General features: G+C 43.6%; 1 protein-coding gene across 1 annotated transcript in view; it reads right to left on the bottom strand.

Moving 5' to 3' along the window:
• Positions 1-753: 753 nt before the first annotated feature.
• The window catches only part of dpy19l3 (dpy-19 like C-mannosyltransferase 3), a 115626-nt gene continuing 100851 nt past the window's right edge, over positions 754-15528 (bottom strand). The window contains exons 19-20 of the mRNA XM_085991568.1: positions 5766-5924; positions 754-2622 (exon numbers count right to left, since the gene is read on the bottom strand). Coding sequence (XP_085847694.1) covers positions 2443-2622; positions 5766-5924 — 339 coding nt within the window. The 3' untranslated portion in view covers positions 754-2442. The remainder of the gene's footprint in view (positions 2623-5765; positions 5925-15528) is intronic.

Genomic DNA, 15528 nt, shown 5'->3' with positions numbered 1-15528 from the left:
TATACTGTAAGGGTTGTGATGAACTTAGGTATTACATTTTTGGGTCTTTTCTACATAGAGTTTTTGATTACACATTTGATCACTCTCCTGGGTGAGTCCCTATGCTTTAGGAGTGTCTCACGTGTTGTACTATCTAGGTAATATGGCCAGGACAACAAACAGAATACCGTGGTCTTTCAATTATTTTTAAGCTTCCATAGATCTATCTCTAGTTCTTGATAAGCAATAAAACATCACATCAAACCTTGATCGAATTAAAAAATATTAGGCAAGCTTATTAAATAATGACAAGTGAATATGTAACAATAAAATATATATACATATTTACAGTAGAAATTATCTTATCTCAAAGGAAAATCTTGAAAGGTCACACGTCTAACCTGTCACTGTAAACAACTATTATAAACACAAAAACAAACTATCTATAATAGCAGGTTTGCCAGGAGATTGCCTGAAAGGAAGACAAAATTAACACCTATGATATGAAAGCCTTTTTAGTACAAAGGCCTAGTAATAACTGTTCATATTTAGTTCACTTACTTTATCTATATTTCCATGTCACGGCAATGAGACTGAACTCTGTGGGTACAGAGTAGTGTGTCTACATGAAAGATCACTAAAGATTCAGTTAAAAGGGACACAGAATACAGGAAGTTTTTGTTTGACTCCTTTACAATTTCAATTTCAGAAAACTGCTCAAGGCATTTGTAGTAAAAGCTACATTTTGTGAACAAATGACAACATCCATATGAATATATTAATTGACTGATTGTTTATTTCCTAAAAAATCATGCCAAACAATGTAGTGGAATGAAACAGCTAAACCCACAGTAGCTCCATTTCAAAAAACTATTTTTGCTGTACAAAGTGAATACAGAAAATAATTAAACATTTAAAAAATGCAGAATTCAGTAGTGATACTAGTGGCATTGTTAAATTGTAATATTACCACAGAAACTCAATTGCTTCTTTTAACAAAAATCTACCACTATTTAAAAAAAAAATACTAACTGTAAAATTTTTTGAGTACAAAGAGCCGAGTACCAATCGGAATATTTTAAGTGTTATTGTGACATAATATCTATAACCTTGAAGGAGCAGGCCCTTGACTAGAAAAATAAGAGCTTGAATCACTGCAATGCTTCAGTGTGTGCCTTATCTTGTGCCAACATAGATACAACATCAACAGAATAATACACTGGATTGCTCTGCCCTCATGATTGAAAAGGACAGCATAGGATCAGGGGCTAACTGGTTGGTTGGGAGGAATGGCAGAAAGCAGTTGATAAAAAAATGAAGAAAACCAGTTAGCACTGTATGCACCAGCAGCACTAGGGACGTTATACACCCACGTTTCAGTAGTGTTATTCTTCTTAGTCGTTGCCAGTATTCAGACAGTTGACCTCACATGCAATAATCTTAATCATGCAAAAGACTACAATTACTATATCCACAAATTCCCATTACAGAAAATCTTTTACATTCAGTCTAAATAAAAATTGAATGCAACACCTTGTTTCACCGAAATGGGCAACCCAATGACCTACAACCATCAATTCAGACACTTGCCAATGTATAGACCCATTCTGCAAACTGTTGTAAGGCATAGCTCTATAGCCTGAAATTTCCCTCATTGTCAGCTGAAATGGTCCATTAATTCAGTCATTTTAAAATACGCAAAAGACCCAGAACTATGGAACAGCACCATAATAAAAATATTTCTTAAGACTGTAATACTGCCCAACAAATCTAATCATCTAATTTGGCACTATTTAAGTACAGGTGTCAACATGTGTTACTTATCATTTTAAGCTAATTTACAATATCGATAATCTGCTCATCACAGCCACTAACTGAAAGCATAGTTTGTTCTACATGAATGGTAACCTAAATGAAAGCAAAATTAAAACTGTACCGTATTACATAAACCACACGATGCGTACAAGCATGTGATTATGCAGATAAACTCTACTTTTTAAAAAATGCTATACTGTAAGGAATGTGTCTCCAATGGCAGTCTGTATTAGCAATTCAAATAAATACTGCCACAAGTTCCAAGACAAGGTGACCAAAAAAAAAATTGATTAAAAGAAATTATGTGGTGGCGTCTAATAGAAAAACATTCAATTTCTAGGATATAATAAATATGAAAAAAGTGTGTGTTAAGTGCAAATCTTATTTCAACAAATTAATTGAAATGTATAGAAATGTAACAGAAAAGTAGTGCTTGAACTAGTAAAAGATTTAAATGAGACTGACTTTAACTGGATATTAAATTTTGGACTTAAACATAAGTTTTGATAATTAACTACAGCATTCAGCAGGAACAAAGCTTTCAATCTCAAATAAAAGAGTAGACTCTTTCATAAATATAGCTTGTCTTTTCTACTGTTAAAACCAACATCTATTTTTTGCAATGTAATAATGAATGGGTGTGAAACCTTACTTCGAATAAGGTACATCCTTCTTTTTCTTTAGTTTGTAAACATGGAAAGTTTTGTTTCTGAACACACGAGAGAAGAAAGTGGTATAGGAAGGGTCATTAGATTTGATTTCATCACAAAAGCGTGGGTAAGGAGAAGCCTTCAAATCAGGATCATTTGCTCCAGGACCATCCATCACCTGGAAAATGTATAATTACAGATAAAGTCAGATTCCTACAACACAACACAAAAGCATAAAAGACTTTCAAAGTAAACATTTTTAATGCTCACAATAAGGTTGATAGTGATTATTCAAGATATTCTAGTCAGAGCTAAGTCTTGTACAATTACTTATTATGCATGACCCTATTACGATATAAACAGTAGCCTAAATCAAGTTTTTCCAGTCCTTGAAATTGAAGCATGATCGGTCCGTGTGTTGAAATTTCATTTAAGGGCAGTTCTGTTACTAGTTACTGTGGATGAGCTGAATCAATTTATTTTTACAAGGAGAGAAAAAAAGCCACATACACCCCAGAACCATGAAGACAACATGTTTCAGCTACATGCAGCACAAGATCAATTTTAGGGATCACCCTCTGACTTTTCTTCCATCAACCCATGGCTCCCTTTTTTCTCTCTCTCTCTCTCACTCTGTTTCTTCTATGCATCAATAACATCCACTCATCATCCTTCTCTTCTTAGGCAGTCCCTCAGAACCGAGGATGACTTGCTTCCACATTAAGAATGAGTTCTCAGGTGACTGATGAGTCCAATGCGGGACCTACAGTCTCTGTCACAGGTGGGGCAGATGGTGGTTGAAGGGGCAGGTGGGTGGGGTGCTTGGGTTGACGTGCGCTCCTTGCGCTTGGCTTCCACTTGCTCCCGGTGAAGAGACTCGAGGTGTTTGGCGCCTTCCCGGATGCTTCTCCTCCACTTTGTGCAGTCTTGGGCCAGGGATTCCCAGGTGTCGGTGGGGATGTTACACTTTTTCAAGGAGGCTTTGAGGGTGTCCTTGAAGCGTTTCCTCTGCCCACCTGGGGCTCTCTTGCCGTGCCGGAGCTCCGAGTAGAGCGCTTGTTTTGGGAGTCTCGTATCGGGAATGCGGACAATGGAACCCGTCCATCGGAGCTGATCGAGCATGGTCAAAGCTTCGATGCTGGGGATGTTGGCCTGAGCAAAAACATTGACATTGGTGCGCCTATCCTGCCAATGGATTTGCAGGATCTTGCGGAGGCAGCGTTGGTGGTACCTCTCCAGTGCTTTGAGGTGCCTGCTGTACATGGTCCATGTTTCTGAGGCATACAGCAGGGTGGGCATCACTGCTGCTCTGTAGACCATGAGCTTAGTGCCGGGTTTGAGGTCCTGGTCTTCAAACACTCTCTTCCTCAGGTGACCGAAGACTGCACGGGCACACTGAAGGCGGTGTTGGACTTCGTTGTCGACATCTGCCCTTGTTGACAGTAGGCTCCCGAGGTATGGAACGTGGTCCACGTTGTCCAAGGCCTTATCGTGGATTTTGATAATCGGGGGGCAGTACTGTGTGGCGGGGGCAGGTTGGTAGAGGACCTTTGTCTTACGGATGTTTAGTGTAAGGCCCATGCTCTTGTACGCTTCGGTGAAGGGTCATCACCCTCATCATCCAGTGCTACTCATTCTCTCTTTTGCTGATACAGGAAACTTTCTGGTATCCGGCACTGACGGGACCGAGCTGTTGCCGTCCCATCAAAACTGCCGTAGAAACCAGCGCTAATGTTAAAACATACGGAGCTTCTGAGCTCCGTATCTAGCAACAAACCCTGTTGCTTCAAAACAGTCGGCCGCAGCTTGCAAGCGTCTCTGTAGCTAAGCAACAGCTTCAGCTAGACCTTGCAGAGCCACGACTGGAAAAAAAGCAACGAGAAGTAAAAAAACTTATCTGAACCGACTCCTGAATTTTGCCGGTGGATAGAGCTTTCCGGACATCTGGTTAAACGAAAGTTTCCTGTAATTTCATTCTACATTCATCAACTTTCTTCAGATTGCACACCCTCAGTGCATACAGTGCTCATTCACCTTGCAGCAAAATGGGTAAATCACTAAATCTTGATCTCTACACCTTTTGATGGGCAAATGAAAATCTTCCTTTTTTCAAAAGACACAATTTCTCTCAAGTTCAGCCAGCAGCTACCTTTGATTGCTCCACTATTAGATAGAGTATCAATAAATAAAAAACTATCTGATCTCTGAAAAAACTCCACAGCTCTTTGAATCAAGCCTTCACACAATGCACTTTAATATTCTTTCCCAGGAACTCAAAACCTTGGACCACCCTCAGGCTTCCCTTCTCTCCACAGTCTACAAACTTTGAGAACCCAAGCGTGGTGTCATTAATTGACTTCTCATTTTCTCTTCTACTCTTTACAATCTTAGCGATATCCTGCACTTCATGAAGCGTGGCCCTTCACTTGCTTTCTTAAAAAAAAACCTGCAAAAGATCAGCACACTGGCACCATGACCATAACTGACCCACTGTGGTCCTTGTATTCTAAAAGCTATTAAACCTGCTCTTGCATCATCAATAAGTTCTGCAAGGGGATAACTGAACTAATGGATGATGAGAATCTATTGGATACAATTTATCTGGATTTTCAGGAGGCTAGATGTGTGGACTTTAATTCAATGAATCTTAATCTTTAATGACAAATTGGCCAGCTAAATTGATAACTGCCTTGACTACAGGAAGAACTAAATGCTGATAAAGGAGGGTAGGAGGCAATGACTGCTGGGAGTGTTGAGTATTTTAGAGGAAACTGCTTCTTGTAACATGCAATATGAAATTTGCTGATGATAACAATCTATGTGTCAAACAGACTAGAGTCTGGAACAACAACAGAAAATGCTGGAAACACTCAGCAGGTCAGGCAGCATCGTGGAGAGAGAAACAGAGTTAATGTTTCAGGTCGATGACCCCCTCGTCTAGAATCTGGACATGGCTGAGATGATTAACTGCTAATCTGAACTGTCCTTTTAAGCAGAGCTCAAGTACTGTGTGTGCAATTCCAGGTAAAGTAGCCATTTGCAAATTGCGAAGTCAATTAGAAGTAAATTGCTTGTAAATTTCAGACTCCAGGTCAAAAACCCCAGCCCTGGAGTTCTGAAGCAGAAAATCCCACCCATCACCGAGAATGACAAGTTGATCCACCATTATAAGGTGAAATTATCCTTTACGTGTTTCATTGAGTTATCAGGTAAGACTTGCTAGCTATTATTTAAAGTTACTAACTCAAATATAACAAAATCACGTCATTTTTAAAAAATGTGCCTTTTAGCGGACTACAAGACTGAACAAATGCTACTTACATGACCATTTGCGATATCAAGCAGATCTCTCAAACGACAGCCTCTGTTGTGCCTTCTTTCATAACAAATACTGTCCTCGAGGAGAATGTAGTCTGTTCCATACAATCTCAGGATACTGTACACATCTTCAGGGGAACGCCTGGAGTAAATCTGATAGATCTTCAGAGAAGGACAATACAAGCAGTGTCAAACTCAACAGAAACTTAGGGCTGGATTTTCATTCGGCAGTCGGGAAGGAGGCGGGACTACAACTTTCGGGTTTTAGTCCCGCCTCCATCGACGTCCAGCCAATCGACGCGATTTTCCCTTGATTGACCTTGTTGAGCCCGCCCAGCGGGCTCTGCAGGCCAATTAAGGGCCACCCGGCAACAGGTGACGTCACAGACTGAAATTTCATCTGTCAAGAGTTTTTGACAGATGAAATATCAGTGTTTCACAGCTGTTTGAAGCGGTCAAACACTGACAGTCTGACTTATAACGTGAGTCCTTCTACGCAGACTCAGTTAGAACTGTCACCGGCACTGAAAGCTGAAGGCTGTCACTTTTGACAGATCGCAGCCATTCAGCTTTCAGTGCCAGCTGAGTGATGGACTCCCGACGCCTAGAGGAAGAAAGGTTGTTAAGGTAAGTACAGGTAATTTAAACTTCTTTACACACTTTAGACACACCAAACACACTTACCTTTGCACTCATGCACCCATCACTCACCTGAACACCGACATCGCAACCCCTCCAACCCGACGGCCCGCCTGCTCTAACCTGGCGTGGTTTGGAGCCGTCGGGAATCCCACACGACACCCCTCAAAATAGGGATTAGGCTAAAAACTGCCTGTTAACTACCTGTTAACAGGCAGTTAATTGGCACTAATCCCCGCCTCGGGTCGGCGGGTCCCAGTGCAGGGCGGGTACCCGCCTCCTCTGAAACGTACGTGGAGGCGGGTTTTGGGCGGGATGGTGTCGGGACCCCCGAATTCAGGATTTTTGCCCCCCCGCACGCCTAAAAGCCCGCCTCACGGCACACTGAAAATCTGGCCCTCAAAGTACAAAAGGACATTTGGCTCCTTCTAACTGACTGCGCTCAACATATACCATCAGGAATTCTTCCCATCCTATTTAATCTGCTGAGGGAGCTGAATAGCTACAAATGGAAGTTTCAAATAATTAAACTCAAATTTCTACATGATTGTTAAAGATGACTCCAGAATACTAATCACATATGCCTACCAGCAGAAGATAACCCCTGGCTTCTTTTCTCTACTGCAAACAGTCTTCTTAAACCCCTCTCCCGTCTCCTCCACCCTCACCCCCAACAAGTGCGAGAAGCTCATGGATGTCTTTGCCACTAAGATTGAGACCATATGATCAGCTGCCTCTGCTGCTTCACTCCCTTCCCCATACCCACCGGGCCAAGTTTCCTCTAAGGTTCCCTCCTGCTCTAGCCCTGAACTTGCATCTTTCTCTAGTTTCTCTCCTATCTCCCTTCATGCACCCTCCAAGCTCATCTTGTCCAATGAGACCCATCTCCCGCTCCCTCGACCCTATTCCCATTAAACTGCTGACCACCCAAATTCCCTTCCTGGCTCCCATGTTAGCTGATATTGTTAACGATTCTCTCTCTTCCGGTACTGTTCCCCTCTCCTTCAAATCTGCCGTCATCAACCCTCTCCTCAAAAAATCAACCCTTGACCCCTCCGACCATGCAAACTACTGCCCCATCTCTAACCTTCCTTTCCTCTCCAAAGTCCTTGAACATACTGCCGCCTCCTGATCTGTGCCCATCTTTCCTGGAACTCCATGTTTGAATCCCTCCAATCAGGTTTCCGAACCTGCCACACACAGTTCTGAAACGGCTCTTATCAAAGTCACAAATGACATCCTTTGTGACTGTGACAAAGGTTAACTATCCCTCCTCGTCCTTCTCGACCTGTCTGCAGCCTTTGCCACGGTTGAGCACTCCATCCTCCTCCAACGCCTCTCCACCTTCGTCCAGTTGGGTGGGACTGCACTCGCCTGGTTCCATTCTTATCTATCTAATCGTAATCAGAGAATCACCTGCAATGGCTTCTCTTCCCACTCCCGCACCATTACCTCTGGTGTCCCCCAAGGATCTATCCTTGGCCCCCTCCTATTTCTCATTTACATGCTGCCCCTCGGCGACATCATCTGAAAACACAGCGTCAGTTACCACATGTATGCCGACGTCACCCAGCTCTACCTCACCACCAGCTCTCTCGACCCCTGCACTGTCCCTAAATTGTCAGACTGCTTGTCCGACATTCAGTACTGCATGAGCAGAAATTTCCTCCAACTAAATATTGGAAGACCGAAGCCATTGTCTTCGGTGCCCGCCACAAACTCTGTTCCCTACCCACTGATGCCATTCCTCTCCCTGGCAACTGTCTGAGGCCGAACCAGACTGTTTGCAACCTTCATGTCATATTTGACCCCGAGATGTGCTTCCGACCACATATCCCGCCATCACCAAGACCGCCTATTTCCACCTCTGTAATATTGCCCGACTCCGCCCCTGCCTCAGTTCATAAGAACATAAGGAATAGGAGCAGAAGTAGGCCATTCAGCCCTTCGAGCCTGCTCCGCCATTCAATGAGATCATGGCTGATCTACTGCCTCAACGCCATTCACCGGCGCTATCGTCATATCCCTTGATGCCCTTACTAGTCAGAAATCTATCAACTTCTGTTTTGAATATACCCAATGACTGAGCCTCCACAGCCCTCTGGGGTAGAGAATTCCAAAGATTCACCACCCTCTGTGTGAAGAAATTTCTTCTCATCTCAGTCCTGAATGGCCTACCCATTATCTTGAGGTTGTGGCCCCTGGTTCTAGACTCCCCAGCCAAGGGAAACATTCTCCCAGCATCCATCCTATCAAGCCCTGTAATAATTTTGTATGCTTCAATGAGATCCCCTCTCATTCTTCTGAATTCAAGAGAATACAGGCCTAATTTACTCAATCTCTTCTCATATGACAGTCCTGCCATCCCAGGAATCAATCTCGTGAACCTTCGTTGCACTCCCTCGATGGCAAGTATATCCTTCCTTAGGTAAGGAGACCAAAATTGTACACAGTACTCCAGGTGTGATCTCACCAAGGCCCTATATAATTGGAGTAAGACATCTTTACTTCTGTACTCAAATCCTCTTGTAATGAAAGCCAGCATACCATTTGCCTTCCTAATGGCTTGTTGTACCTGCACATTCACTTTCAGTGACTCATGTACAAGGATACCAGGTCCCTTTGAGCATCTGCATTCCCCAATCTTTCATCATTTAGGAAATACTCTGCCTTTCTGTTTTTTCTACCAAAGTGGATAACTTCACATTTATCCACATTATATTCCATCTGCCATGTTCTCGCCCACTCACTGAACCTATCGAGATCCCCTTGAAGCCTCTTCACATCCTTTTCGCAACTGCCACTACCACCTAGCTTTGTATCATCAGTAAATTTGGAAATATTACATTTCGTCCCCTCATCCAATCATTGATATAGATTGTGAATAGCTGGGGCCTAAGCACCGATCCTTGCGGTACCCCACTAGTCACAGCCTGCCATCCTGAAAAAGACCTGTTTATCCCTACTCTTTGTTTTCTGTCTGTTAACCAATTCTCAATCCATGCTAGTATATTACCCCAAATTCCATGTGCCCTAATTTTGTTCACCAACCCCTTGTGTGGGACCTTATCGAAGGCCTTCTGAAAATCCAAATACACCACATCTACTGGTTCCCCTTTGTCTACTCCACTAGTTACATCCTCAAAGAACTCCAATAGGTTTGTTAAATAGGATTTCCCTTTCATAAATCTATGTTGACTCTGCCCAATCTTACTATTAGTTTCTAAGTGTCCAGTTATTGCATCCTTTATAATAGATTCCAGTATTTTCCCAACTACTGATGTGAGGCTAACAGGTCTGTAGTTCCCCATTTTCTCTCTCCCTCCTTTCTTAAATAGCGGGGCTACATTTGCTATCCTCCAATCTGCAGGAACCGTTCAAGAATCTATAGAATTTTGGAAGATGACAACCAATGCGTCCACTATCCCAATGGCCACCTCTTTCAAAACCCTAGGATGTAGGTTATCCAGTCCTTGGGATTTAGCGACTTTTAGTCCCATTAATTTTGCTAGTACTGTTTTTTTTCTAATAATTTTTTTAAGTTCCTCATTCTCGCCACACCCTTGGTTTTCTCGTATTTCTGGGAGTTTTTTGTGTCTTCCTCCGTGAAGATAGAAACAAAGGGGTCAATTTTCAGTGTACCGTGAAGTCGGGATTGGAGGCGTGCGGGGGGGGGGGGTTAAATTCCCGAATTCGGGGGTCCCGACACCATCCCGCCCAAAACCCGCCTCCATGTAAGTTTCAAAGGAGGCGGCCGCACTGGGACCCGCCGACCCGAGGACTTGGAGGGGTTGAGATGTCAGTGTTCAGGTGAGTGATGGGTGCAAAGGTAAGTGTGTTTGGTGTGTCTAAAGTGTGTAAAGAAGTTTAAATTACCTGTACTTACCTTTACAGCCTTCCTTCCTCTAGGTTTCGGGAGTCCCTCATTCAGCCGGCACAGAAAGCAGAATGGCTGCGATCTGTCAAAAGTGACAGCCTGTAGCTTTCAGTGCCGGTGAGATTTCTAACTGAGTCTGCGTAGAAGGACTCATGTTAGAAGTAAGACTGTCAGTGTTTGACAGCTTCAAACAGCTGTGAAACGCTGATATTTCATCTGTCAACACGTCTTGACAGATGAAATTTCAGTCTGTGACGTCACCTGTTGCCGGGTGGCCCTTAATTGGCCTGCTGAGCCCGCTGGGCGGGCTCAACAAGGTCAATCAAATTAAAATCGCATGGATTGGCCGCATCTCGATGGAGGCAGGACTACAACCCGAAAGTTGTAGTCCCGCCTCCTTCCCGACTTCTGAATGAAAATCCAGCCCAAAGTATTTAATTAATTTCTCTTCCATTTCCTCATTCCCCATTATAAATTCTCCCATCTCTGACTGTAAAGAACCTACATTTACCTTTGCCAGTCTTTTCCTTTTCACATACCTATAGAAGCTTTTACAATCCGTTTTTATATTTTTTGCAATTTGTGCTCATATTCCATTTTCCTTTTTTTAAAAATCAATTTCTTGGTTCCCCCTTTGCTGATTTCTAAAAAGATCCCAAGCCTCAGGCTGACCGCTTTTCCTGGCAACTTTACAAGCTTCCTCCTTTGACTTAATACTAGCTTTTGTTAGCCATGGTTGGATCACTTTTCCTTTTGGGTTTTTATGCCCTAGAGGAATATATGTTGCAAATTATGCATTATTTCCTTGAATGTTAGCCATTGTATGTCCACCTTCATACCTTTTAGTGTAGTCTCCCAATCTACCATGGCCAACTTATCCCTCATACCCTTGTAGTTTCCTCTGTTTAGATTGAAGACCTTAGTTTCAGATTAGACTACATCACTCTCAAACTTAATGTAAAATTCAATCTGCTGCTGAAACCCTCTAACATGTCTTTGTTACCTCTGGACTGGACTATTCCAACACACTCCTGGCCAGCCACCCACGTTCTACTCTCCGTAAACTTGGTCATCCAAAACTCTGCTGCCCGTATCCCATCTCGCACCAAGTCACGTTCACTCATCACCCCTTTGTTCGCTGACTTACATTGGCTCCTAGTTAAGCAATGCCTCGATTTTAAAATTCTCATTCTTGTTTTCAAATCCCTCCATGGCCTCACCCCTCCCTATCTCTGTAACCTCCTCCAGCCCTACAACCCCCCCGCCAAAGAGATATCTGTGCCCCTCCAATTCTGGCCTCTTGAGCATCCCTGGTTTTAATTGCTCCACCATTGGTGACCGTGCCTTCAGCTGCCTGGGCCCTAAACTCTGTAATTCCCTCCCTAAACCTCTCTGCCTCTCTTTCCTCCTTTAAGATGCGCCTTAAGCTCTACCTCTTTGACCAAGCTTTTGGTCATCTTCCCTAATATCTTATGTGGCTCGGTGTCAAATTTTGTTTGATAACGCTCCTGTGAAGCATCTTGGGATGTTTTATTACATTAAAGGCGCTATATAAATATAAGTTGTTGTTGTTGACAGATAATCTAGAGATGTCATTTCCAAAGTCCTAAGAGAAGCTCAGTACTGTACTTAGTAAAATATTTGGATCAGCTATGTCTAAAACTATGTTTATAGCCTTCAATCCTGGTTATTTGCTCATAACTCATTTACAATTCATTGACAAGAGCGTTTACTGTTTTGCTAGGAGTATTTTCCATGTAATGTACTATAGAGAGGGAAAACTATTTTCCTCAATCTGTGTTTGAGGCTTATCAATTTTACAGTCATGTCCTCCCGTTAGTTAAGTAAATGCATACATAACCATAATCCACGATTTTCACTATTTTAAGAATCTGCATTGTCATCTCTCAATATTATGTTCTCTATTAAAATGCCAATTCTGTTAGCCTCTCTACATAACTTTAAGTACCAAACTACTCATCTCCTTCTGTTTCTTCTTTTGAACCCCCTTCAGTGCACTACTGTTCTTTCAAGGTAGGGCACACAAAGATGCATACAGCATTTCAGAATTGACAGCAATGAGTTATACAGGGTAGATAACATATTCTTGCTTAAAATTTAATAACTTTGAGGTGCACGTCCTCCAATATCTTATTTGCCTTATTAATAACAGCTTTAATTAACCAGGTACTTTCAGTGAGCAACCACATACAAATCTTTTTCCATTTTCTACCTTTGCCAAAGAGCACATCACCCACATGTACAAATGTTTCACATTTCCTTACATTTAACCACAGTACATTCCATCTGTTATTCTTTAGTCCATCCACTTAATTGTCCTGAAAGCTGTCAATCTGCCCTACATTAGTGACCTAGCTACACAGCTTAGCATCAAAAGCCAATGTTATAACATTACTAGAAGTACTCTCCTCCACATACCTTATCAATAGTGTAATCAGCAAGTGTTCCAACACAGACCCTTGCAGAATATCACTACACATTGGGGGAGAAATTGGGTGAGTAGCGTCACCTGTTAGCGCCTAAAGAGGCAGGCAGTGGCTGTAGCGCCACTGGCTGCGCCTCCCGCGATATTCAGGAGGGGCGCTAATGGTGGCGTTAGCCTGTTGCGCTGCGCCGCCACCGATGACGTCATCGGTGTGCGCAGTGCCCCGTTCGCGATATTTGGTAGCGAACGCCGCAGTTGCACCGTTCGCTACCCGCGCCCGGTTCACGGGGCCTTACTGTGCCGGCAGCGGCGCAAGTTAAGGTGGAGGTGCGGGGCGGCCGCTTTTTCGGCGGCCGCCTGCCAGCACCTCCGTCCCCGGCCTCCTAACCACCCCCCCCCCCCCGCGGCATTGCCGGCTGTTTCCCGAGAGCCCAGCACTTCTCCTTGGTGCCGGGCTCATTTGCCGGCACTCGCGAGCGGGGATCGCGCTGTTGCAGGCACCTCCCCCTTAACAGTGGGAGGAAGGCCTGCAGTACTGCAGCGTGCCGTGCCGCAGCGTGTGGCGCTGCGGCACGTTGTGCTGCGATAATCAGTTTCAGCGCCCTAAGAGGGACGCGGAGCGCCTCGAGCCTCGCCCCGTGTCCCTCGAGGGGCATTGAAACTGAATTTCTGGCGATCGGTATTACTCCGATCGCTGCGCTAAATCCTGCGCTCAGGCGACTTCTGCGCCACTTTGGCGCCCCAACCCAATTTCTAGGCCATTATCTCTCGGGCCTCTCATCATCACATGCTCTCTATTGCCAATATAATTTCTAGTCTAGCTAGTTTATTTATCATTATTATTGTAAATACTTTTTCACTAAAAGCGCAGATGCAAAACTTTATTAAATACCGTTTGAAAATCCAAGTAAATTACATTTACTGGGCATTCCTCATCCAATAGTTTAGTCACTAGGCATATTTAGTTTAGTGGTGCCAATGCTACATTGGAAAATCACTATCAAGCCAATATACTGTGTGATACTCTAAACCCTTTGGGGAAATTTTAAACATACACTTAAAATGGGCGCAAAGTTAGTGGTGCATCTACTGCATCCACTCAAACCCTTCAGCAGGAGGCCCGAGCCAGTTTCAGATTCGGACCTCATTAGATAATTTATAATGGGGAACAAAGAAATGGAAAACCAATTACAGGAAACTTTTTTTTATCCGGCACGGACGGGACCGACGTGGTGCCGGTTCATCAAAAATTCCGGATAACCGAACGCTGTAGTAAAAGATACGGAGATCTGACAGCTCCGTATAAAGCAACAAACCCAAGTTCAGAACAATGGCCACAAGTTGCAAGCGTCTCTGTAGCTTAGCAACAGCCACACCCTTGCACAGCAACAGATGGAGGAACGCAAGTCAATATAAAGTAAAACCTACTCCTGAATTTTGCCGGTTAACCGAGATTTCCGGTTATCTAGGTGCTGGTAAATCGAAAGTTTCCTGTAAATACATACTTTGATTCTGTCTTCACAAAGGAGGACACAAATAACCTCCCAGAGATGTCAGGGAACATAGGGTCTAATGAAAGGGAGGAACTGATAGAAATCAGTATTTGTAGGGAAATGGTGTTAGAGAAATTGACGGGATTGAAGGCCGATAAATCCCCAGGGCCTGATAATCTACATCGTAGGGTACTTAAGGAAGTGGCCCTAGAAATAGTAGATGCATTGCTTGTCATCTTCCAAAATTCAATAGACTCTGGAACAGTACCCATGGATTGGCGTGTAGCTAATGTTACCCCACTGTTCAAAAAAAGGTGGTAGAGAGAAAACGGGGAATTACAGACCGGTAATCGGTAGTGGGGAAAATGCTAGAGTCCATTATAAAAGATGGAATAGCAGAGCACTTGGAAAACAGTGACCGGATCGGACAAAGTCAACATGGATTTACAAAAGGTAAATCGTGCTTGACTAATCTACTGGAATTTTTTGAGGATGTAACTGGTAAAATAGATAAGGGAGAACCAGTGGATGTGGTGTATTTGGACTTTCAAAAGGCTTTCGATAAGATCCCGCATAAGAGATTAGCGTGTAAAGTTAAGGCACATGGGATTGGGGGCAAGGTATTGACTTGGATAGAGAACTGGTTGGCAGACAGAAAGCAAAGAGTTGGAATAAACGGCTCTTTTTCCGAGTGGCAGGCAGTGACTAGTGGGGTACCGCAGGGATCGGTCCTTGGACCCCAGCTATTCACAATATATATTAATGATCTGGACGAGGGAACTAGATGTAATATCTCCAAGTTTGCAGACGACACAAAGCTGGGTGGGCGTGTGTGCTGTGAAGATGCCGAGAAACTCCAGTATGATTTGGGTGGGTGATTGGGCAGAAGCATGGCAGATGCAATATAACGTGGATAAATGCGAGGTTATCCACTTTGGTGTCAAAAACAAGGCGGCAGATTATTATCTGAATGGCAATAGATTGGGAGAAGGGGAAGTGCAACGAGACCTGGGCGTCCTTGTGCACCAGTCGCTGAAGGTAAGCATGCAGATGCAGCAGGCGGTTAAGAAGGCAAATGGTATGTTGGCCTTCGTAGCGAGAGGGTTTGAGTACAGGAACAAGGATGTCTTGCTGCAGTTGTACAGGGCCTTGGTGAGACCACATCTTGAGTAGTGTGTGCAGTTTTGGTCGCCTTATCTGAGGAAGGATGTTCTTGCCATGGAAGGAGTGCAGCGAAGATTCACCAGGCTGATATGGGATGGCAGGAATGACGTATGAGGAGAGATTGGGTCGATTGGGCTTGTACTCGCT

The sequence above is a fragment of the Somniosus microcephalus genome, chromosome 6 (assembly GCF_052327205.1).
Source record: "Somniosus microcephalus isolate GS21.2 chromosome 6, FLI_Smic_1.0, whole genome shotgun sequence".
Taxonomy (NCBI): Eukaryota; Metazoa; Chordata; class Chondrichthyes; order Squaliformes; family Somniosidae; genus Somniosus; species Somniosus microcephalus.
The sequence above is the reverse complement of the archived record's forward strand: the minus strand, read 5'-3'. Positions and strand labels throughout refer to the sequence as shown.